The following is a 27500-nucleotide window of genomic DNA, read 5'->3' as shown; positions in this document are numbered from 1 at the left end:
CCCTGCAGACAGAGACAAGAGGCCAGACAGTCTAACAGGGGAAGCTGCTGCCTGGCCTGCAGACAGAGACAAGAGGCCAGACAGTCTAACAGGGGAAGCTGCTGGCCTGCAGACAGAGACAAGAGGCCAGACAGTCTAACAGGGGAAGCTGCTGGCCTGCAGACAGAGACAAGAGGCCAGACAGTCTAACAGGAAGCTGCTGCCCTGCAGACAGAGACAAGAGGCCAGACAGTCTAACAGGGGAAGCTGCTGCCTGGCCTGCAGACAGAGACAAGAGGCCAGACAGTCTAACAGGGGAAGCTGCTGCCTGGCCTGCAGACAGAGACAAGAGGCCAGACAGTCTAACAGGGGAAGCTGCTGCCCTGCAGACAGAGACAAGAGGCCAGACAGTCTAACAGGAAGCTGCTGCCCTGCAGACAGAGACAAGAGGCCAGACAGTCTAAGTAACACAATGTCTGACAGTGATGTGGACTGATGGTTTATTTTTGTCAACGACTTCCATGTTTCATTTCAAGTTACAGCACCTGAATTATTGAAAAGGCACTTAAAGTCATGTTTGATCCGAGGACGTCAACGGGCCATTTCAGATGGAATATGAAGGTGACCTTAGCTGGCAGCGTAAACCCAACTGTGCTCTACTAAATGGACCTATTTTACCACAATAACAACAGCATCTGGGCTGTACTGACCAGAAAACACAACACTTTCCAAAATGATGACTCCTCTGTTCTCAGAACTTCTATTTATTCATTACATCGTTGTGCAGAGGGACTGACTGTACAGTAGAACAGCAGAGGGACTGACTGACTGTAGAGTAGAACAGCAGAGGGACTGACTGTAGAACAGCAGAGGGACTGACTGTACAGTAGAACAGCAGAGGGACTGACTGTACAGTAGAACAGCAGAGGGACTGACTGTAGAACAGCAGAGTGACTGACTGTACAGTAGAACAGCAGAGGGACTGACTGTAGAACAGCAGAGGGACTGACTGTACAGTAGAACAGCAGAGTGACTGACAGTAGAACAGCTCAGGGACTGACTGTACAGTAGAACAGCAGAGGGACTGACTGTACAGTAGAACAGCAGAGGGACTGACTGTACAGTAGAACAGCAGAGGGACTGACTGTACAGTAGAACAGCAGAGTGACAGTAGACACCACACAGGGCTGAGACACAGTGGTATTACAGTGGGACAGTAGACACCACACAGGGCTGAGACACAGTGGTATTACAGTGGGGCAGTAGACACCACACAGGGCTGAGACACAGTGGTATTACAGTGGGACAGTAGACACCACACAGGGCTGAGACACAGTGGTATTACAGTGGGACAGTAGACATCACACAGGACTGAGACACAGTGGTATTACAGTGGGACAGTAGACATCACACAGGGCTGAGACACAGTGGTATTACAGTGGGACAGTAGACACCACACAGGGCTGAGACACAGTGGTATTACAGTGGGACAGTAGACACCACACAGGGCTGAGACATAGTGGTATTACAGTGGGACAGTAGACATCACACAGGGCTGAGACACAGTGGTATTACAGTGGGACAGTAGACACCACACAGGGCTGAGACACAGTGGTATTACAGTGGGACAGTAGACACCACACAGGGCTGAGACACAGTGGTATTACAGTGGGACAGTAGACACCACACAGGGCTGAGACACAGTGGTATTACAGTGGGACAGTAGACACCACACAGGGCTGAGACACAGTGGTATTACAGTGGGACAGTAGACACCACACAGGGCTGAGACACAGTGGTATTACAGTGGGACAGTAGACACCACACAGGGCTGAGACACAGTGGTATTACAGTGGGACAGTAGACACCACACAGGGCTGAGACACAGTGGTATTACAGTGGGACAGTAGACATCACACAGGGCTGAGACACAGTGGTATTACAGTGGGACAGTAGACACCACACAGGGCTGAGACAGTGGTATTACAGTGGGGCAGTAGACATCACACAGGGCTGAGACACAGTGGTATTACAGTGGGACAGTAGACATCACACAGGGCTGAGACACAGTGGTATTACAGTGGGACAGTAGACACCACACAGGGCTGAGACAGTGGTATTACAGTGGGGCAGTAGACATCACACAGGGCTGAGACACAGTGGTATTACAGTGGGACAGTAGACACCACACAGGGCTGAGACAGTGGTATTACAGTGGGACAGTAGACACCACACAGGGCTGAGACACAGTGGTATTACAGTGGGACAGTAGACACCACACAGGGCTGAGACACAGTGGTATTAAAGTGGGACAGTAGACACCACACAGGGCTGAGACACAGTGGTATTACAGTGGGACAGTAGACATCACACAGGGCTGAGACACAGTGGTATTACAGTGGGACAGTAGACACCACACAGGGCTGAGACACAGTGGTATTACAGTGGGACAGTAGACACCACACAGGGCTGAGACACAGTGGTATTACAGTGGGACAGTAGACACCACACAGGGCTGAGACACAGTGGTATTACAGTGGGACAGTAGACACCACACAGGGCTGAGACACAGTGGTATTACAGTGGGACAGTAGACACCACACAGGGCTGAGACACAGTGGTATTACAGTGGGACAGTAGACACCACACAGGGCTGAGACACAGTGGTATTACAGTGGGACAGTAGACATCACACAGGGCTGAGACACAGTGGTATTACAGTGGGACAGTAGACATCACACAGGGCTGAGACACAGTGGTATTACAGTGGGACAGTAGACACCACACAGGGCTGAGACACAGTGGTATTACAGTGGGACAGTAGACATCACACAGGGCTGAGTCACAGTGGTATTACAGTGGGACAGTAGACACCACACAGGGCTGAGACACAGTGGTATTACAGTGGGACAGTAGACATCACACAGGGCTGAGACACAGTGGTATTACAGTGGGACAGTAGACACCACACAGGGCTGAGACACAGTGGTATTACAGTGGGACAGTAGACACCACACAGGGCTGAGACACAGTGGTATTACAGTGGGACAGTAGACACCACACAGGGCTGAGACACAGTGGTATTACAGTGGGACAGTAGACACCACAGAAGAGCTGAGACACAGTGGTATTACAGTGGGACAGTAGACACCACAGAAGAGCTGAGACACAGTGGTATTACAGTGGGACAGTAGACACCACACAGGGCTGAGACACAGTGGTATTAGTGGGACAGTAGACACCACACAGGGCTGAGACACAGTGGTATTACAGTGGGACAGTAGACACCACACAGGGCTGAGACACAGTGGTATTACAGTGGGACAGTAGACATCACACAGGGCTGAGACACAGTGGTATTACAGTGGGACAGTAGACACCACACAGGGCTGAGACACAGTGGTATTACAGTGGGGCAGTAGACATCACACAGGGCTGAGACACAGTGGTATTACAGTGGGACAGTAGACACCACACAGGGCTGAGACACAGTGGTATTACAGTGGGACAGTAGACATCACACAGGGCTGAGACACAGTGGTATTACAGTGGAACAGTAGACACCACACAGGGCTGAGACACAGTGGTATTACAGTGGGACAGTAGACACTACACAGGGCTGAGACACAGTGGTATTACAGTGGGACAGTAGACATCACACAGGGCTGAGACACAGTGGTATTACAGTGGGACAGTAGACACCACACAGGGCTGAGACACAGTGGTATTACAGTGGGACAGTAGACACCACACAGGGCTGAGACACAGTGGTATTACAGTGGGACAGTAGACACCACACAGGGCTGAGACATAGTGGTATTACAGTGGGACAGTAGACATCACACAGGGCTGAGACACAGTGGTATTACAGTGGGACAGTAGACACCACACAGGGCTGAGACACAGTGGTATTACAGTGGGACAGTAGACACCACACAGGGCTGAGACACAGTGGTATTACAGTGGGACAGTAGACACCACACAGGGCTGAGACACAGTGGTATTACAGTGGGACAGTAGACACCACACAGGGCTGAGACACAGTGGTATTACAGTGGGACAGTAGACACCACACAGGGCTGAGACACAGTGGTATTACAGTGGGACAGTAGACACCACACAGGGCTGAGACACAGTGGTATTACAGTGGGACAGTAGACACCACACAGGGCTGAGACACAGTGGTATTACAGTGGGACAGTAGACATCACACAGGGCTGAGACACAGTGGTATTACAGTGGGACAGTAGACATCACACAGGGCTGAGACACAGTGGTATTACAGTGGGACAGTAGACACCACACAGGGCTGAGACACAGTGGTATTACAGTGGGACAGTAGACACCACACAGGGCTGAGACACAGTGGTATTACAGTGTGACAGTAGACACCACACAGGGCTGAGACACAGTGGTATTACAGTGGGACAGTAGACATCACACAGGGCTGAGACACAGTGGTATTACAGTGGGACAGTAGACACCACACAGGGCTGAGACACAGTGGTATTACAGTGGGACAGTAGACACCACAGAAGAGCTGAGACACAGTGGTATTACAGTGGGACAGTAGACACCACAGAAGAGCTGAGACACAGTGGTATTACAGTGGGACAGTAGACACCACACAGGGCTGAGACACAGTGGTATTACAGTGGGACAGTAGACACCACACAGGGCTGAGACACAGTGGTATTACAGTGGGACAGTAGACACCACACAGGGCTGAGACACAGTGGTATTACAGTGGGGCAGTAGACATCACACAGGGCTGAGACACAGTGGTATTACAGTGGGACAGTAGACACCACACAGGGCTGAGACACAGTGGTATTACAGTGGGACAGTAGACACCACACAGGGCTGAGTCACAGTGGTATTACAGTGGGACAGTAGACACCACACAGGGCTGAGACACAGTGGTATTACAGTGGGACAGTAGACACCACACAGGGCTGAGACAGTGGTATTACAGTGGGACAGTAGACATCACACAGGGCTGAGACACAGTGGTATTACAGTGGGACAGTAGACATCACACAGGGCAGAGACACAGTGGTATTACAGTGGGACAGTAGACACCACACAGGGCTGAGACACAGTGGTATTACAGTGGGACAGTAGACATCACACAAGGCTGAGACACAGTGGTATTACAGTGGGACAGTAGACATCACACAGGGCTGAGACACAGTGGTATTACAGTGGGACAGTAGACATCACACAGGGCTGAGACATAGTGGTATTACAGTGGGACAGTAGACATCACACAGGGCTGAGACACAGTGGTATTACAGTGGGACAGTAGACACCACACAGGGCTGAGACACAGTGGTATTACAGTGGGACAGTAGACATCACACAGGGCTGAGACACAGTGGTATTACAGTGGTTCTGTGAGGAGCACCCTGCTTGTGGACCACCGGACTGGGAAAATAAATGTGAGGTGCCTGGAGTGAGACAGGCCATCTGGAGTTACGACTGTTATCTGGCTGTCAGTCTGATGATTGGACGGGACAGGTGTTAATCTGGCTGTCAGTCTGATGATTGGACGGGAGAGGAGATTATCTGACTGTCAGTCTGATGATTGGACGGGACAGGTGAATATCTGGCAGTCAGCCTGATGATTGGACGGGACAGGTGAAATCTGGCTGTCAGTCTGATGATTGGACGGGACAGGTGATAATCTGGCTGTCAGTCTGATGATTGGACGGGACAGGTAATAATCTGGCTGTCAGTCTGATGATTGGACGGGACAGGTGTAATCTGGCTGTCAGTCTGATGATTGGACGGGACAGGTGGTAATCTGGCTGTCAGTCTGATGATTGGACGGGACAGTTGATAATCTGGCTGTCAGCCTGATGATTGGACGGGACAGGTATTAATCTGGCTGTCAGTCTGATGATTGGACGGGACAGGTGATAATCTGGCTGTCAGTCTGATGATTGGACGGGACAGTTGATAATCTGGCTGTCAGTCTGATGATTGGACGGGACAGGTGGTAATCTGGCTGTCAGTCTGATGATTGGACGGGACAGGCTGACCGATCACAACACACGGACAGGGCCGGACTAGTCCCCTTGACTGACCAATAGGATTTCTCCACTAAGATGTGTGTCAGTCTGATGAGGTTGATCTCTCACTGGGCGGGGATGGCTGAACAGCTGGCCAATGGCATGGGGGATATGAGTAGCCAGATAACCAATGGCAAGAGGGATGGGAGGAGTTGCCAGGGTGACTGAAGGTGCCAATGTGAAACTGAGGTGCCAGGTAAAACTGAGGTGCCAGGTTAAACTGAGGTGCCAGGGTGAATGAGGTGTCAGGGTGACTGAGGTGCCAGGGTGAAACTGAGGTGCCAGGGTGAATGAGGTGTCAGGGTGACTGAGGTGCCAGTGTGACTGAAGGTGCCAGGGTGACTGAGGTGCCAGGGTGAAACTGAGGTGCCAGGGTGAAACTGAGGTGCCAGGGTGACTGAGGTGCCAGGGTGAAACTGAGGTGCCAGGGTGAAACTGAGGTGCCAGGGTGACTGAGGTGCCAGGGTGAAACTGAGGTGCCAGGGTGACTGAGGTGCCAGGGTGACTGAGGTGCCAGGGTGACTGAGGTGCCAGGGTGACTGAGGTGCCAGGGTGACTGAGGTGCCAGGGTGACTGAGGCGCCAGGGTGACTGAGGTGTCTATCAGATTATCATTCTGATGTGATGATATTGTAGGATTTTAGGACAAATCTGACTAAATCTGATTCATGTGCTGGCGGTTTGTAATGACGTTAAAGTGAATAAATATAAAGTTAGTTTGGACGGTTCTGGGTGCATTATTTTATTGTTAACAGGAAGTGTGAAAGAGGACCTCTTCAATAACTGATGCAATAGGAGGGTTACACACAAATCTACAAAGTCCCATACCCCAAAAACCCAACAAAATGAAATGGAAGAGATGTTATTTTATTAATCCCACCAAATCCAACCAGGATAAACAACTTGATCAGCTTCCCTTGGCCCCCCCCCCGCCCCCCGGTGATTGTCCATAACACAGTTAGGTACTGAGCTAATGACCCCGCTGCCATCTGGGGACAACAGTCACTGTCCTGGGGGGGGGGGAGATTAGACTCCCATCCTCAGAGTTGCTGACTCCCCCCAGCCTGAGGGGACAACAGTCACTGTCCTGGGGGGGATTAGACTCCCCTCCTCAGGGTTGCTGACTCCCCCCAGCCTGAGGGGACAACAGTCACTATCCTGGGGGGAGATTAGACTCCCCTCCTCAGGGTTGCTGACTCCCCCCAGCCTGAGGGGACAACAGTCACTATCCTGGGGGGAGATTAGACTCCCCTCCTCAGGGTTGCTGACTCCCCCCAGCCTGAGGGAACAACAGTCACTGTCCTGGGGGGGGATTAGACTCCCCTCCTCAGGGTTGCTGACTCCCCCCAGCCTGAGGGGACAACAGAACCTGAGAAGCCACACAGGGGGTGTCAAGTTAACGTTTAGTTTTCTTATTTTGACCTTGGTGCCATTTTACTGGGGCACCTGTTTACGAGGCTCAGTAGAAAGTAGGAGTGAAACGGTTCACCAAACCAACGGTTCACCAAACCAACGGTTCACCAAACCAACGTTTCGGTGCGCATGGCAGGTTTTTGGGATCAGGTTTCAGTTTGTACAGGAAATGAAACGTCAACAGTAACTGTAGCTAATTTATGTATATTTAAGAAAATCCTACGTGTTGTTTTCCCTGATTCCAGATACGATCATGAGTCATATAATGCCGGATGAGAACACAATCAGGAATAACATTCTCTATTTCCTTAAATATAAAAAACGATTAATCGTCAACACTCAAATAAAGTGCAATATGCGTGTGAAATCAGAAAGTAAACATGGCTTGTCATTTCCTACTCCGGAGTAATGTGATAGGCTGGTACTGTTCAGTAGCTCTCTGTAGCCCTGGAGATCCATCCATCCATAAGCACAACCCAGGGTGCATTGGGCCAAATCACTGAAAACTTAGGCTTTAGCTTGTTTATATAGAGCGGGTACTACCTGTCCGCAGAAATGGGTGAGAGGACAAAGTTAATAACGTGGCTCGAGCACTTTCACCAGGTGCTGAAACACTGTATTCTACTCAACCACCGAGAAAGGGCAGATATCCTCAGCTATAAAATGTACCTATTGCTCTCGTAATGTCTCTGTCCCGGTCAGAATCAGCTGCGAAGGGCTGCTTGAATGCTGAGTGGAGGAGAAGTCAGTTTTTTTTTGCGTTTCTGTCTTTCTCCGGTGGGAATACTGGGGGATGTCAGTGTAAATGTGTCAACATGTTTGAGGTGTTGTCTGCTGCATAAACTATTCTGCTTGAGTAGTGGAGACATAATCTCTCTGTCCATCACCGCTGTAATCTACTGAGAAGACAAAACGTTCCCAAACTGGAGATTTATTCCAGGTTTATCAACCCCACCGCTGGTCCTCCTACAGAACTAGTTTCCAGGTTTATCAACCCCAGCGCTGGTCCTCCTACAGAACTAGTTTCCAGGTTTATCAACCCCACCGCTGGTCCTCCTACAGAACTAGTTTCCAGGTTTATCAACCCCACCGCTGGTCCTCCTACAGAACTAGTTTCCAGGTTTATCAACCCCACCGCTGGTCCTCCTACAGAACTAGTTTCCAGGTTTATCAACCCCACCGCTGGTCCTCCTACAGAACTAGTTTCCAGGTTTATCAACCCCACCGCTGGTCCTCCTACAGAACTAGTTTCCAGGTTTATCAACCCCACCGCTGGTCCTCCTACAGAACTAGTTTCCAGGTTTATCAACCCCACCGCTGGTCCTCCTACAGAACTAGTTTCCAGGTTTATCAACCCCACCGCTGGTCCTCCTACAGAACTAGTTTCCAGGTGCGTCTCACAACAAGAACAGTTTGAAATGCGGCGGTTAAGATTTGAATTTGGATTCCTACCTGCTGTAGTTGTTTTAAGGGAAAAGCCTGAAATGTTTTTTTTTCAGCTCAGCTTTACATAACAGGCATACAACACAGGGTAGACATAGCCTATAGGGCTCGTGTTTGATGTACTCATTCAGGTTCACAGTGCGAACTGAACCGAGGTACCAGTACCAGTACACCCCTAGTAGAAAGAGTGAGAGAGAGAGAGAGAGAGGGGAGAGAGAGAAGGAGACGAGATCGGGTGAGACAACAGGATCTGTGTTTGTGTGTTGTGTCTAGCTCTGGTGTCACAAATCATACCTCACAGCCAAGTGGAAAAAGGTCAAATTTCACAGCTAGAGTCGAAAGCTCAACAACGGGTTGGATACAGGGGTCAAAAGGTCACCGCTGTTCTACGACCGCCTCTGCGGCTGAGTCTCAGCCTGAGTGGCAGATCAATTTGCTGGGAGCCACACATCACAGTGTATTAGAGCCGCCTGTGTTACACTGTTAGTGGAGGATGAAGACAGCCAGGCCAGGCACTGGAGAAGCTTTACCCCAGAAATGATCACCACTCTGGGATAGAACATCTGTGAAGGCAGGGAGGATACAGTCAGTGGGATATTATTATTGAAGCAGGGAGGATACAGTCAGTGGGATATTATTATTGAAGCAGGGAGGATACAGTCAGTGGGATATTATTATTGAAGCAGGGAGGATACAGTCAGTGGGATATTATTATTGAAGGCAGGGAGGATACAGTCAGTGGGATATTATTATTGAATGCAGGGAGGATATATTGAAGGAGGACAGGGTATGGCACTGAGACAAACTGGACTCATCTCGTCAGTGTTTGGGGGCGTGTGAAGGAAAAATGACACTTAATGACAATCGTGTTCGACACCTGTACTGTTGTGCTTTAAAGCTATGGCAGTACGAAGCGTGGCAGAATGAAGCATGGCAGTATGAAACGTGGCAGTATGAAACGTGGCAGTATGAAACGTGGCAGTACGAAGCGTGGCAGAATGAAGCGTGGCAGTATGAAACGTGGCAGTATGAAACGTGGCAGTATGAAACGTGGCAGTACGAAACGTGGCAGTATGAAACGTGGCAGTACGAAACGTGGCAGTATGAAACGTGGCATGTCTACAATACAGGGGGACGTCATGTCCACAATACAGGGGGACGTCATGTCTACAATACAGGGGGACATCATGTCTACAATACAGGGGGACATCATGTCTACAATACAGGGGGACGTCATGTCTACAATACAGGGGGACATCATGTCTACAATACAGGGGGACATCATCTCTACAATACAGGGGGACATCATGTCTACAATACAGGGGGACATCATGTCTACAATACAGGGGGACATCATGTCTACAATACAGGGGGACGTCATGTCTACAATACAGGGGGACGTCTCATCATGTCTACAATACAGGGGGACGTCATGTCTACAATACAGGGGGACATCATGTCTACAATACAGGGGGACATCATGTCTACAATACAGGGGGACGTCATGTCTACAATACAGGGGGACGTCATGTCTACAATACAGGGGGACGTCATGTCTACAATACAGGGGGACGTCATGTCTACAATACAGGGGGACATCATGTCTACAATACAGGGGGACATCATGTCTACAATACAGGGAGACATCATGTCTACAATAGAGGGGGACATCATGTCCACAATACAGGGGGACGTCATGTCCACAATACAGGGGGACGTCATGTCTATAATACAGGGGGACATCATGTCCACAATACAGGGGGACATCATGTCTACAATACAGGGGGACATCATGTCTACAATACAGGGGGACATCATGTCTACAATACAGGGGGACATCATGTCTACAATACAGGGGGACGTGACATCATGTCTACAATACAGGGGGACATCATGTCTACAATACAGGGGGACGTCATGTCTACAATACAGGGGGACGTCATGTCTACAATACAGGGGGACATCATGTCTACAATACAGGGGGACGTCATGTCTACAATACAGGGGGACGTCATGTCTACAATACAGGGGGACGTCATGTCTACAATACAGGGGGACATCATGTCTACAATACAGGGGGACGTCATGTCTACAATACAGGGGGACGTCATGTCTACAATACAGGGGGACATCATGTCTACAATACAGGGGGACGTCATGTCTATAATACAGGAGGACATCATGTCTACAATACAGGGGGACATCATGTCTACAATACAGGGGGACGTCTCATCATGTCTACAATACAGGGGGACGTCATGTCTATAATACAGGGGGACATCATGTCTACAATACAGGGGGACATCATGTCTACAATACAGGGGGACATCATGTCTACAATACAGGGGGACGTCATGTCTACAATACAGGGGGACGTCATGTCTACAATACAGGGGGACATCATGTCTACAATACAGGGGGACGTCATGTCTACAATACAGGGGGACATCATGTCTACAATACAGGGGGACGTCATGTCTACAATACAGGGGGACGTCATGTCTACAATACAGGGGGACATCATGTCTACAATACAGGAGGACATCATGTCTACAATACAGGGGGACATCATGTCTACAATACAGGGGGACGTCTCATCATGTCTACAATACAGGGGGACGTCATGTCTACAATACAGGGGGACATCATGTCTACAATACAGGGGGACGTCATGTCTACAATACAGGGGGACATCATGTCTACAATACAGGGGGACATCATGTCTACAATACAGGGGGACGTCATGTCTACAATACAGGGGGACGTCATGTCTACAATACAGGGGGACGTCTCATCATGTCTACAATACAGGGGGACGTCATGTCTATAATACAGGAGGACATCATGTCTACAATACAGGGGGACATCATGTCTACAATACAGGGGGACGTCTCATCATGTCTACAATACAGGGGGACGTCATGTCTATAATACAGGGGGACATCATGTCTACAATACAGGGGGACATCATGTCTACAATACAGGGGGACGTCATGTCTACAATACAGGGGGACGTCATGTCTACAATACAGGGGGACGTCATGTCTACAATACAGGGGGACGTCATGTCTATAATACAGGAGGACATCATGTCTACAATACAGGGGGACATCATGTCTACAATACAGGGGGACGTCTCATCATGTCTACAATACAGGGGGACGTCATGTCTACAATACAGGGGGACGTCATGTCTACAATACAGGGGGACGTCATGTCTACAATACAGGGGGACATCATGTCTACAATACAGGGGGACGTCATGTCTACAATACAGGGGGACGTCATGTCTACAATACAGGGGGACATCATGTCTACAATACAGGAGGACATCATGTCTACAATACAGGGGGACGTCTCATCATGTCTACAATACAGGGGGACGTCATGTCTACAATACAGGGGGACGTCATGTCTACAATACAGGGGGACATCATGTCTACAATACAGGGGGACGTCATGTCTACAATACAGGGAGACATCATGTCTACAATACAGGGGGACATCATGTCTACAATACAGGGGGACGTGACATCATGTCTACAATACAGGGGGACGTGACATCATGTCTACAATACAGGGGGACGTCATGTCTACAATACAGGGGGACGTCATGTCTACAATACAGGGGGACATCATGTCTACAATACAGGGGGACGTCATGTCTACAATACAGGGGGACATCATGTCTACAATACAGGGGGACATCATGTCTACAATACAGGGGGACGTCATGTCTACAATACAGGGGGACGTCATGTCTACAATACAGGGGGACATCATGTCTACAATACAGGGGGACGTCATGTCTACAATACAGGGGGACATCATGTCTACAATACAGGGGGACGTCATGTCTACAATACAGGGGGACATCATGTCTACAATACAGGGGGACGTCATGTCTACAATACAGGGGGACGTGCTGTGTACACAAATCAAATTCCCTATTCAGTTTAAAATCCCTCTGGTATGAAACAACACTGTTCATATCTAAATACATGATTTAATGTGTTTCTCCTAAAACAAATGATTAGATATAAACTGTGTCTTGTTCTGCCAATTCATTTCATCTCGTCTGTTAATAATGTCTTTGGATACGTCCCATATGGCACCATATCCCCAAAGGGCCCTGGTCAACAGTAGTCCTCTACATAGGGAATAGGCTGTCATTTAGTCCACAACATAGGGAATAGGGTGCCATTTAGTCCACTTCAAAGGGAATAGGGTGCCATTTAGTCCACTGCATAGGGAATAGGGTGCCATTTAGTCCACTACATAGGGAATAGGGTGCCATTTAGTCCACCAAATAGGGAATAGGGTGCCATTTAGTCCACTACATAGGGAATAGGGTGCCATTTAGTCCACTAAATAGGCAATAGAGTGACATTTAGTCCACTACATAGGGAATAGGGTGTCATTTAGTCCACTATAGAGGGAATAGGGTGTCATTTAGTCCAATACATAGGGAATAGGCTGTCATTTAGTCCACTACATAGAGAATAGGGTGCCATTTGGGACAAAGCAGGGCCATACTAAGACCATACTAGGAGCATTAAAGACAGCACTTCGTTCAGCGGTTGATCAGTACAAGTATAATTCAAAGATTATTGAGGTAAATCCCAGACATTTGACCCAAATCTGGAACCCCCCCCCCCCAAAAATAAACATTGTGGGATTAATGATGTGAATAAATACCAGTGTGTGATGGCCCTAGAAAATCTATGTTGCTCTTCATATTCTAATCTGTAGCCCTACAGGTTTCATTACTTTATGTCTAAATGAAAATCAGATCGCCCAACAGAAGAATGGGATTCAGTCAAAAACCGTCCCCTTATCAGCAGTTAAATCCATGTTTTACCTCTGAGTCTGCAGATAATGTTCCACTATGGGAATACGTGTTCCTAACACACACACACACACACACACACACACACACACACACACACTAACCTAATGTAGCAGGCGTAAAATAAATGCCTGAAACTAGATCCCCCTACATACTGGTCTGAAACTAGATCCCCCTACGTACTGGTCTGAAACTAGATCCCCCTACATACTGGTCTGAAACTAGATCCCCTACATACTGGTCTGAAACTAGATCCCCCTACATACTGGTCTGAAACTAGATCCCCCTACATACTGGTCTGAAACTAGATCCCCCTACGTACTGGTCTGAAACTAGATCCCCCTACATACTGGTCTGAAACTAGATCCCCTACATACTGGTCTGAAACTAGATCCCCTACATACTGGTCTGAAACTAGATCCCCTATATACTGGTCTGAAACTAGATCCCCCTACATACTGGCCTGAAACTAGATCCCCCTAGATACTGGTCTGAAACTAGATCCCCCTACATACTGGCCTGAAACTAGATCCCCCTACATACTGGTCTGAAACTAGATCCCCTACATACTGTTATGAAACTAGATCCCCTACATACTGGTCTGAAACTAGATCCCCTACATACTGTTATGAAACTAGATCCCCCTACATACTGGTCTGAAACTAGATCCCCCTACATACTGGTCTGAAACTAGATCCCCTACATACTGGTCTGAAACTAGATCCCCCTACATACTGGTCTGAAACTAGATCCCCCTACATACTGGTCTGAAACTAGATCCCCCTACATACTGGCCTGAAACTAGATCCCCCTACATACTGGTCTGAAACTAGATCCCCTACATACTGGTCTGAAACTAGATCCCCCTACATACTATCCTGAAACTAGATCCCCTACATACTGGTCTGAAACTAGATCCCCCTACATACTGGTCTGAAACTAGATCCCCCTACATAGTGGTCTGAAACTAGATCCCCCTACATACTGGCCTGAAACTAGATCCCCCTACATACTGGTCTGAAACTAGATCCCCTACATACTGTTATGAAACTAGATCCCCTACATACTGGTCTGAAACTAGATCCCCCTACATACTGGTCTGAAACTAGATCCCCTACATACTGTTATGAAACTAGATCCCCTACATACTGGTCTGAAACTAGATCCCCCTACATACTGGTCTGAAACTAGATTCCCTACATACTGGTCTGAAACTAGATCCCCTACATACTGGTCTGAAACTAGATCCCCTACATACTGGTCTGAAACTAGATCCCCCTACATACTGGTCTGAAACTAGATCCCCTACATACTGGTCTGAAACTAGACCCCCCTACATACTGGTCTGAAACTAGATCCCCTACATACTGGTCTGAAACTAGATCCCCCTACATACTGGTCTGAAACTAGATCCCCCTACATACTGGTCTGAAACTAGATCCCCCTACATACTGGTCTGAAACCATATCCCCCTACATACTGGTCTGAAACTAGATCCCCCTACATACTGGTCTGAAACTAGATCCCCCTACATACTGGTCTGAAACTAGATCCCCTACATACTGGTCTGAAACTAGATCCCCCTACATACTGGTCTGAAACTAGATCCCCCTACATACTGGTCTGAAACTAGATCCCCCTACATACTGGTCTGAAACTAGATCCCCTACATACTGGTCTGAAACTAGATCCCCCTACATACTGGTCTGAAACTAGATCCCCTACATACTGGTCTGAAACCAGTATGTAGGGGGATTTCCATTTCCCCTGACAACCACAACATCAACAGGGTCTCTGTTCCATTTCCCCTGACAACCAGAACATCCACAGGGTCTCTCATTCCCTGAGTCCCTGGGGTAGGTCTCTGGGGTAGTAGGTCTCTGGGGGGGTAGGTCTCTGGGGGGGTAGGTCCCTGGGGGGGTAGGTCTCTGGGGTAGGTCCCTGGGGTAGGTCTCCGGGGTAGGTCTCCGGGGTAGGTCTCCGGGGTCTGGGGTAGGTCTCCGGGGTAGGTCTCTGGGGTAGGTCTCTGGGGTAGGTCTCCGGGGTAGGTCTCTGGGGTCCGGGGTAGGTCCCTGGGGTAGGTCTCTGGGGTATGTCTCTGGGGTAGGTCTCCGGGGTAGGTCTCCGGGGTAGGTCTCTGGGGTAGGTCTCCGGGGTAGGTCTCCGGGGTAGGTCTCCGGGGTAGGTATCCGGGGTAGGTCTCTGGGGTAGGTCTCCGGGGTAGGTCTCTGGGGTAGGACCCTGGGGTAGGTCTCCGGGGTAGGTCTCCGGGGTAGGTCTCCAGGGTAGGTCCATGGGGTAGGTCTCTGGGGTAGGTCTCTGGGGTAGGTCTCTGGGGTAGGTCCCTGGGGTAGGTCTCCGGGGTAGGTCTCTGGGGTAGGTCTCCAGGGGTAGGTCCCTGGGGTAGGCTCTGGGGTAGGTCTGCCAGCCGTCAGACACAGAGACGGAGGAACCTTGTCTCTCCAGGTATCCATGAGGGGACTCCACTCAATGCAGACACACACACTGGCTGGATGGCTGGTACACACAAACCCCGTGCACCTGGCAACACTGCCTGTCTGCACTAGACAATGTTTACACTGTGATGTTTGTGTCTGGAGCTTAATGTTTAACTAACTGAATGTGTTTTAGCCTAATCTGAGGTCGTCCACTGAGCAGAACCCTTATAGAACACACTGACTAACGATCACAGAAACACACAGGAAGAAACTAGCTCATCACCATGCTGTTATTTATTTATTTATCTTGCTCCTTTGCACTCCAGTATCTCTACTTGCACATTCATCTTCTGCACATCTACCATTCCAGTGTTTAATTGCTATATTGTAATTGTTTTGTCACTGTGGCCTATTTATTGCCTTACCTCCCTAACCTTACTACATTTGCACACACTGTATATAGACTTATATAGACCTTCTATTGTGTTATTGACTGTACGTTTGTTTATTCCATGTGTAACTCTGTGTTGTTGTTTGTGTCGCACTGCTTTGCTTTATCTTGTCCAGGTCGCAGTTGTAAATGAGAACTTGTTCTCAACTGGCCTACCTGGTTAAATAAAGGTGAAATATTATATATATATATATATATATATATATATTTTTTTTTAAGAACCATACAAGTTATAATACTAGATTGGTCATGAACCTTCTTATGACAGGATAAAAGTCAGCCATGTTGGTCAGGGAGTTAGTAAACCATGGTTTTGCAGTGCTGTGATAAGATAATGTAAAATAAAGAATTTGAAGATTGTATCTGCACTAGCTAGCTAGCAAGCCAGTTTTAGAGGAATGATTCCATTACATTTTCTAATTAACTGCCGATGTGACAACATTCCATTCAAACAGATGCAGTCGACCCACAGCCATACACCGGCTGACAGCAGCTGATGACAGGATGTAGACTAGTCATACTGGTCTAGTATCATATCAAATAGCACTCACAGTCTCTACTGACATTCATTCCACTTAGACTGGTTTGGATTTCTCCCTGACCAATATGGCCGCCATTTCTCACCAGAATTCTGGAACCTTTAGGGTTTATGACATCGTCCCTCTGTATGCTAGGAGCCCTTAAACTGCTCCGTCTTACTCATTAATCACACACACCAGGAGACTAGAACATCTAGTACTGTCAATTACACATCAGCCTTGTTTATCAACCTTTAGCTACACCAGACACTGATTACCCAGAACCTTGTTTATCAACCCTTAAGATACACTGACTACCCAGAACCTTGTTTATCAACCCTTAAGATACACTGACTACCCAGAACCTTGTTTATCAACCTTTAGCTACACCACAGACACTGATTACCCAGAACCTTGTTTATCAACCCTTAGATACACAGACTACCCAGAACCTTGTTTATCAACCCTTAGATACACAGACTACCCAGAACCTTGTTTATCAACCCTTAGATACACAGACTACCCAGAACCTTGTTTATCAACCCTTAGATACACAGACTACCCAGAACCTTGTTTATCAACCCTTAGATACACTGACTACCCAGAACCTTGTTTATCAAACTTTAGATACACAGACTACCCAGAACCTTGTTTATCAACCCTTAGATACACAGACTACCCAGAACCTTGTTTATCAACCCTTAGATACACAGACTACCCAGAACCTTGTTTATCAACCCTTAGATACACTGACTACCCAGAACCTTGTTTATCAACCCTTAGATACACTGACTACCCAGAACCTTGTTTATCAACCCTTAGATAAACAAGGTTCTGGGTAGTCAGTGCATCTAAGGGTTGATAAACAAGGTTCTGGGTAGTCTGTGTATCTAAGGGTTGATAAACAAGGTTCTGGGTAGTCTGTGTATCAACCCTTAGATACACAGACTACCCAGAACCTTGTTTATCAACCCTTAGATTCACCAGACACTGACTACCCAGAACCTTGTTTATCAACCTTTAGATACATATCACAGAGACAGTAAAATTAGAGTGGTGAGTGGCACAGTGGTCTAAAGCACTGCATCTCAGTGCAAGAGGCGGCACTACAGACACCCTGGTTCGATTCCAGGCTGTATCACAACCGACCGTGATTGGGAGTCCCATAGGGCGGCGCACAATTGGCCCAGCATCATCCGGGTTTGGCCGGGGTAGGCCATCATTGTAAATAAGAATTTGTTCTTAACTGACTTGCCTAGTTAAATAAAGGTTACATTTAATTTAAAAAACAACCCATATAGATAGACATCCACAGAGACTAGACCCTGTTCAGTACCCTAACTACTCATCTACCTTATTTATCAACCAATAGGCTACCTCCAGACCCTGTTCAGTACCCTAACTACTCATCTACCTTATTTATCAACCAATAGGCTACCTCCAGACCCTGTTCAGTACCCTAACCACTCATCTACCTTATTTATCAACCAATAGGCTACCTCCAGACCCTGTTCAGTACCCTAACTACTCATCTACCTTATTTATCAACCAATAGGCTACCTCCAGACCCTGTTCAGTACCCTAACTACTCATCTACCTTATTTATCAACCAATAGGTTACCTCCAGACCCTGTTCAGTACCCTAACTACTCATCTACCTTATTTATCAACCAATAGGCTACCTCCAGACCCTGTTCAGTACCCTAACTACTCATCTACCTTATTTATCAACCAATAGGCTACCTCCAGACCCTGTTCAGTACCCTAACTACTCATCTACCTTATTTATCAACCAATAGGTTACCTCCAGACCCTGTTCAGTACCCTACCTACTCATCTACCTTATTTATCAACCAATAGGCTACCTCCAGACCCTGTTCAGTACCCTAACTACTCATCTACCTTATTTATCAACCAATAGGCTACCTCCAGACCCTGTTCAGTACCCTAACCTACTCATCTACCTTATTTATCAACCAATAGGCTACCTCCAGACCCTGTTCATTACCCTACCCACTCATCTACCTTATTTATCAACCAATAGGCTACCTCCAGACCCTGTTCAGTACCCTAACTACTCATCTACCTTATTTATCAACCAATAGGCTACCTCCAGACCCTGTTCAGTACCCTAACTACTCATCTACCTTATTTATCAACCAATAGGTTACCTCCAGACCCTGTTCATTACCCTACCTACTCATCTACCTTATTTATCAACCAATAGGCTACCTCCAGACCCTGTTCAGTACCCTAACTACTCATCTACCTTATTTATCAACCAATAGGCTACCTCCAGCACCAGCAAGAGTCGTGGCAGGGTGTTTAACTGGATAAATGTGAACACTGTTTTACTCTCTCCATGCAGTCTTATTACAGACAGGGAATCCTTCTGTCCCACTGAGGACTGCCAGTAAAAACATTCTAGTTCCTCCTCTCTCTCATAGCTCCTCCCTACTCGTCTCTCATAGCTCCTCCCTCCCCGTCTCTCATAGCTCCTCCCTCCCCGTCTCTCATAGCTCCTCCCTCCCCGTCTCTCATAGCTCCTCCCTCCTCGTCTCTCATAGCTCCTCCCTCCTCGTCTCTCATAGCTCGTCTCTCATAGCTCCTCCCTCCTCGTCCGCCCTCCCTCCCGTCTCATAGCTCCTCCCTCTAGCTCCATATCTTTCATAGATCCCTCTGTAGTTGGAAATTACAGAAGGTAAGTGAACAGAGGTGTGGATGGATGGGCCCTGGTCAGAGGAGAGGACGGATGGGCCCTGGTCAGAGGAGAGGGATGAGGGTTACGTCCAAAATGGCACCCTATTCCCTTTACAGTGCACTATTTCTGACGAGGGCCCATAGGGTGAGCCAAAATAAGTGCACAATATAGGGATTAGGGTGCAATTTTGGACCATGGCCGAGGAGACCAGTTGAGGTTCAAAGACATAGATCCTCAGAGGGCTGCAGAGGGTAACATCCAGGTCTGGAACACCAACACAACCACAAGGCAGCAGGGTGGTAAAACTGGGCTCCAGAGATCAGTGATGGTTTTATGCTTACGACCCCATATCTGTCCTGCAACCTGCTGTGGCCAGCCGCCATTACAGCAGTGAGAGGACATACCAATACCACACACAGGATGTAGAAACACACACAACCCTACAGGGGCCCTGCAGAGAGGATAGTCCCCAGTCTAGAACAGGGGCCCTGCAGAGAGGAGAGTCCCCAGTCTAGAACAGGGGCCCTGCAGAGAGGATAGTCCCCAGTCTAGAACAGGGGCCCTGCAGAGAGTATAGTCCCCAGTCTAGAACAGGGGCCCTGCAGAGAGGATAGACCCCAGTCTAGAACAGGGGCCCTGCAGAGAGTATAGTCCCCAGTCTAGAACAGGGGCCCTGCAGAGAGTATAGTCCCCAGTCTAGAACAGGGGCCCTGTAGAGAGTATAGTCCCCAGTCTAGAACAGGGGCCCTGCAGAGAGTATAGTCCCCAGTCTAGAACAGGGGCCCTGCAGAGAGGAGAGTCCCCAGTCTAGAACAGGGGCCCTGCAGAGAGGAGAGTCCCCAGTCTAGAACAGGGGCCCTGCAGAGAGGATAGTCCCCAGTCTAGAACAGGGGCCCTGCAGAGAGGAGAGTCCCCAGTCTAGAACAGGGGCCCTGCAGAGAGGATAGTCCCCAGTCTAGAACAGGGGCCCTGCAGAGAGGACACTGTCCAGCCTATTCTCTCAATGTCTGGCTGCCTGCCTGTCTGCCTGTTATTGTACCCCAGGCTCCAATCAGTAGGCAGGGTTGAGCAGAGGCTGGTTAAGGGAACATGTGTTGGTCTGCCCAATGACAAGGCACCACTGTTTCCCTACAGAGAGACATGCAGTAGATTCCTCTGACTCACCTAGGGGGGGTCAAAGGTCAGAGCTCTGGACAGGAAGCAGAGGTTTAACAGGCTGTTCTTTACACCACACACAACATACAGGCTTCTCTCTCTGCTCTGGCTGTCCACAAACAGCAGATTCTGACCTCCACCGAGTGGGTCGGAACTGTGTGTGTGTGTGTGTGTGTGTGTGTGTGTGTGTGTGTGTGTGTGTGTGTGTGTGTGTGTGTGTGTGTGTGTGTGTGTGTGTGTGTGTGTGTGTGTGTGTGTGTGTAAGCACCCTTTCACATAAAGCATAAATAAAACAGATAAACCCAGGTCTTGAGGTAACTCCCTGAGAGGAATTACAACAGGCCCTTCCTGATTCAAACTGATGAAATTAGCCTTTCCCATTAAACATTAACCCCATTGATGTTAGAAACCATGTGAGGAGGAAGGTAGCTCTGTAAACACCATAAAACAGGGGGGAGACGGGGGAGGAGGGAGGGAGGCTGTAAAATGAATCCTGTTCAAGCTGCAGGAAGGGAGGGTGAGGTGAACCTGTTTTCTAAACCCACCTACCGCTCACTCACTTATCAAATATTCAACATCTCCTGAGAATTCAATTTCATTCTGCCTCCCACCCAACCGGCGTGATGCTGCAGCTCAGCGCTGTCATGTGGGACCCCTGGTTGCTTTCCTCCTCTGGAAACATCAAAACACCTTCTGCACCCCTCTGGGCTTTTCCTTGCATCAATCTCACCAAATCTGTGGTGTGGTGTGGTGTGTGTGTGTGTGTGTGTGTGTCTGTGTCTGTCTGTCTGTCTGTGGACGTGTTCAACTATACTTGTGGGGACCACAAGGTGAAATGTTATTTATAGGGGATTTGGGGTTAAGGTTAGGTTTAGATTTCAGGTTAAGGTTAGGTTTAGATTTCAGGTTAAGGTTAGGTTTAGATTTCGGGTTAAGGTTAGGTTTAGATTTGGGGTTAAGGTTAGGTTTAGATTTGGGGTTAAGGTTAGGGTAAACAGGATTTTGAATGGGACTGAATTGTGCGTCCCCAGAAGGTTAGTTATACAGGACTGTGGGAGTGTTAGAGGATAAAATGGGTTTGTTTTGCAGATGGATGTGTGTTCTACTGGGTCAGAAGGCCTGTACATCAACCCTAATGGGATTCCTCTGTATTCAAACAGAAAACCACATCAAGGTTTCATGAGATGAATAACACTTAGCCAGGGTTATGGTGGGGTACAAGAGAGCCAGGGTTATGGCGGGGTACAAGAGAGCCAGGGTTATGGCGGGGTACAAGAGAGCCAGGGTTATGGCGGGGTACAAGAGAGCCAGGGTTATGGCGGGGTACAAGAGAGCCAGGGTTATGGCGGGGTACAAGAGAGCCAGGGTTATGGCGGGGTACAAGAGAGCCAGGGTTATGGTGGGGTACAAGAGAGCCAGGGTTATGGTGGGGTACAAGAGAGCCAGGGTTATGGCGGGGTACAAGAGAGCCAGGGTTATGGCGGGGTACAAGAGAGCCAGGGTTATGGCGGGGTACAAGAGAGCCAGGGTTATGGCGGGGTACAAGAGAGCCAGGGTTATGGCGGGGTACAAGAGAGCCAGGGTTATGGCGGGGTACAAGAGAGCCAGGGTTATGGCGGGGTACAAGAGAGCCAGGGTTATGGCGGGGTACAAGAGAGCCAGGGTTATGGCGGGGTACAAGAGAGCCAGGGTTATGGTGGGGTACAAGAGAGCCAGGGTTATGGTGGGGTACAGAGTCCTAACGGTACAGAGTCCTAACGGTGCAGAGCCCTAACGGTGCAGAGTCCTAACGGTGCAGAGTCCTAACGGTACAGAGTCCTAACGGTACAGAGTCCTAACGGTACAGAGCCCTAACGGTACAGAGTCCTAACGGTGCAGAGTCCTAACGGTGCAGAGTCCTAACGGTGCAGAGCCCTAACGGTACAGAGTCCTAACGGTGCAGAGTCGGTACAGAGTCCTAACGGTGCAGAGTCCTAACGGTACAGAGCCCTAACGGTACAGAGTCCTAACGGTGCAGAGTCCTAACGGTGCAGAGTCCTAACGGTGCAGAGTCCTAACGGTACAGAGCCCTAACGGTACAGAGTCCTAACGGTGTAGAGTCCTAACGGCACAGAGTCCTAACGGTGCAGAGTCCTAACGGTGCAGAGTCGTAACGGTTCAGAGTCCTAACGGTACAGAGTCCTAACGGTACAGAGTCCTAGCGGTACAGAGTCCTAGCGGTACAGAGTCCTAACGGTGCAGAATCCTAACGGTGCAGAGTCCTAACGGTGCAGAGCCCTAACGGTGCAGAGTCCTAACGGTGCAGAGTCCTAACGGTGCAGAGCCCTAACGGTGCAGAGTCCTAACGGTGCAGAGTCCTAACGGTGCAGAGTCGTAACGATGTCTCTCTCTCTCCCTTGAACTCATGTGTGTCTGTGAATCTGAGTCCCTGAATTCCTCAGATCTTAACAATGTATTGAGACTACGTCAGTTAACCTGAGACTGCAGTTTTACTGGCTGCTCTGGAAAATGACCAGGCAGGTAGGTAGGTCACGTAGGTATTGGGCAACAGTACCATTCAATGAACAGGTCATTGTGATTGTTGTTGTCAAGGAAATGTGGAAACCCCCTCTCTGTTGCCATGAGGAAGTCTTCCATTTCAAGTGTCCACCCCTAGTCTGAGCGATGAGGCCAGCCAGTCACTGGTCTGAGAGATGAGGCCAGCCAGTCACTGGTCTGAGCGATGAGGCCAGCCAGTCACTGGTCTGAGAGATGAGGCCAGCCAGACACTGGTCTGAGAGATGAGGCCAGCCAGTCACTGGTCTGAGCGATGAGGCCAGCCAGCCACTGGTCTGAGCGATGAGGCCAGCCAGCCACTGGTCTGAGCGATGAGGCCAGCCAGCCACTGGTCTGAGCGATGAGGCCAGCCAGCCACTGGTCTGAGCGATGAGGCCAGCCAGCCACTGGTCTGAGTGATGAGGCCAGCCAGCCACTGGTCTGAGCGATGAGGCCAGCCACTGGTCTGAGCGATGAGGCCAGCCAGCCACTGGTCTGAGCGATGAGGCCAGCCAGACACTGGTCTGAGCGATGAGGCCAGCCAGTCACTGGTCTGAGCGATGAGGCCAGCCAGACACTGGTCTGAGCGATGAGGCCAGCCAGTCACTGGTCTGAGAGATGAGGCCAGCCAGACACTGGTCTGAGAGATGAGGCCAGCCAGTCACTGGTCTGAGCGATGAGGCCAGCCAGCCACTGGTCTGAGCGATGAGGCCAGCCAGCCACTGGTCTGAGCGATGAGGCCAGCCAGCCACTGGTCTGAGCGATGAGGCCAGCCAGCCACTGGTCTGAGCGATGAGGCCAGCCAGCCACTGGTCTGAGCGATGAGGCCAGCCAGCCACTGGTCTGAGCGATGAGGCCAGCCAGCCACTGGTCTGAGCGATGAGGCCAGCCAGCCACTGGTCTGAGCGATGAGGCCAGCCAGACACTGGTCTGAGCGATGAGGCCAGCCAGTCACTGGTCTGAGCGATGAGGCCAGCCAGCCACTGGTCTGAGCGATGAGGCCAGCCAGCCACTGGTCTGAGAGATGAGGCCAGCCAGTCACTGGTCTGAGCGATGAGGCCAGCCAGTCACTGGTCTGAGCGATGAGGCCAGCCAGACACTGGTCTGAGCGATGAGGCCAGCCAGTCACTGGTCTGAGCGATGAGGCCAGCCAGCCACTGGTCTGAGCGATGAGGCCAGCCAGTCACTGGTCTGAGAGATGAGGCCAGCCAGCCACTGGTCTGAGCGATGAGGCCAGCCAGTCACTGGTCTGAGCGATGAGGCCAGCCAGCCACTGGTCTGAGCGATGAGGCCAGCCAGTCACTGGTCTGAGCGATGAGGCCAGCCAGCCACTGGTCTGAGCGATGAGGCCAGCCAGTCACTGGTCTGAGCGATGAGGCCAGCCAGCCACTGGTCTGAGCGATGAGGCCAGCCAGCCACTGGTCTGAGCGATGAGGCCAGACAGCCACTGGTCTGAGCGATGAGGCCAGCCAGCCACTGGTCTGAGCGATGAGGCCAGCCAGCCACTGGTCTAGCTAGCTACCTCTGGCCTCCCCCCGTTTGTCGTCGGCTACCTGTGTGTGTGTGTGTGTGTGTGTGTGTGTGTGTGTGTGTGTGTGTGTGTGTGTGTGTGTGTGTGTGTGTGTGTGTAGCTTACCCTGTATTGATTGAAATGATCTCTATCAGAGGGTTCTTTCTAATCTTGGGCAGATCCAGTCTGGCTCCGCCGAGACGCTTCCCGTTGTCCTTCTTCTGCCCCAGCAGACGCACTGAGTGACCTTCACACATAACACACAGAAATACTAGTCAGGACACCGAGTGACCTTCACACATAACACACAGAAATACTAGTCAGGACACCGAGTGACCTTCACACATAACACACAGAAATACTAGTCAGGACACCGAGTGACCTTCACACATAACACACAGAAATACTAGTCAGGACACCGAGTGACCTTCACACATAACACACAGAAATACTAGTCAGGACACCGAGAGACCTTCACACATAACACACAGAAATACTAGTCAGGACACCTAGTGACCTTCACACATAACACACAGAAATACTAGTCAGGACACCGAGAGACCTTCACACATAACACACAGAAATACTAGTCAGGACACCGAGTGACCTTCACACATAACACACAGAAATACTAGTCAGGACACCGAGTGACCTTCACACAAAACACACAGAAATACTAGTCAGGACACCTAGTGACCTTCACACATAACACACAGAAATACTAGTCAGGACACCGAGTGACCTTCACACATAACACACAGAAATACTAGTCAGGACACCGAGTGACCTTCACACATAACACACAGAAATACTAGTCAGGACACCGAGTGACCTTCACACATAACACACAGAAATACTAGTCAGGACACCGTGTGACTTTCACACATAACACACAGAAATACTAGTCAGGACACCGAGTGACCTTCACACATAACACACAGAAATACTAGTCAGGACACCGTGTGACCTTCACACAAAACACACAGAAATACTAGTCAGGACACCTAGTGACCTTCACACATAACACACAGAAATACTAGTCAGGACACCGAGTGACCTTCACACATAACACACAGAAATACTAGTCAGGACACCGAGTGACCTTCACACATAACACACAGAAATACTAGTCAGGACACCGAGTGACCTTCACACATAACACACAGAAATACTAGTCAGGACACCGTGTGACTTTCACACATAACACACAGAAATACTAGTCAGGACACCGAGTGACCTTCACACATAACACACAGAAATACTAGTCAGGACACCGTGTGACCTTCACAAAACACACAGAAATACTAGTCAGGACACCGAGAGACCTTCACACATAACACACAGAAATACTAGTCAGGACACCGAGTGACCTTCACACATAACACACAGAAATACTAGTCAGGACACCGAGTGACCTTCACACATAACACACAGAAATACTACATTATAGGCTATAGGAAGAACACAGAGACACACAGAGACACACAGGGTTATGATTTCCATTGATGTCCACTGTTACAGGACAAAAGACAGATGATGTCCACTGTTACAGGACAAAAGACAGGTGATGTCCACTGTTACAGGACAAAAGACAGGTGATGTCCACTGTTACAGGACAAAAGACAGGTGATGTCCACTGTTACAGGACAAAAGACAGATGATGTCCACTGTTACAGGACAAAAGACAGGTGATGTCCACTGTTACAGGACAAAAGACAGGTGATGTCCACTGTTACAGGACAAAAGACAGGTGATGTCCACTGTTACAGGACAAAAGACAGATGATGTCCACTGTTACAGGACAAAAGACAGGTGATGTCCACTGTTACAGGACAAAAGACAGGTGATGTCCACTGTTACAGGACAAAAGACAGGTGATGTCCACTGTTACAGGACAAAAGACAGGTGATGTCCACTGTTACAGGACAAAAGACAGGTGATGTCCACTGTTACAGGACAAAAGACAGGTGATGTCCACTGTTACAGGACAAAAGACAGGTGATGTCCACTGTTACAGGACAAAAGACAGGTGATGTCCACTGTTACAGGACAAAAGACAGGTGATGTCCACTGTTACAGGACAAAAGACCGATGATGTCCACTGTTACAGGACAAAAGACAGGTGATGTCCACTGTTACAGGACAAAAGACAGGTGATGTCCACTGTTACAGGACAAAAGACCGATGATGTCCACTGTTACAGGACAAAAGACCGATGATGTCCACTGTTACAGGACAAAAGACAGGTGATAAGACCCCTGGGTGAGATGGAGGGATGGAGAAATGGAGGGATGGAGGGGTAGAGAAACAGAGGGATGGAGGAGTAGAGAAACGGAGGGATGGAGGAGTAGAGAAAAGGAGGGATGGAGGGGTGGAGAAATGGAGGGGTAGAGAAACAGAGGGATGGAGGAGTAGAGAAACGGAGGGATGGAGGA

At 49.2% G+C, this 27500-nt stretch overlaps 1 protein-coding gene across 4 annotated transcripts in view; it reads right to left on the bottom strand.

Moving 5' to 3' along the window:
- cdkal (CDK5 regulatory subunit-associated protein 1-like 1) overlaps positions 1 to 27500 on the bottom strand; it is an 839461-nt gene that overhangs the window by 557108 nt on the left and 254853 nt on the right. For all 4 annotated transcript variants that reach the window (XM_082974903.1, XM_082974905.1, XM_082974904.1 and 1 more), the window contains 1 exon segment: positions 25192 to 25312. In XM_082974903.1, coding sequence (XP_082831029.1) covers positions 25192 to 25312 — 121 coding nt within the window.

The sequence above is a fragment of the Salmo salar genome, chromosome 05 (assembly GCF_965601325.2).
Source record: "Salmo salar chromosome 05, fSalSal1, whole genome shotgun sequence".
NCBI classification, from domain to species: domain Eukaryota; kingdom Metazoa; phylum Chordata; class Actinopteri; order Salmoniformes; family Salmonidae; genus Salmo; species Salmo salar.
Note: the sequence above shows the minus strand (reverse complement) of the source record. Positions and strands in the feature narration are given on the sequence as shown.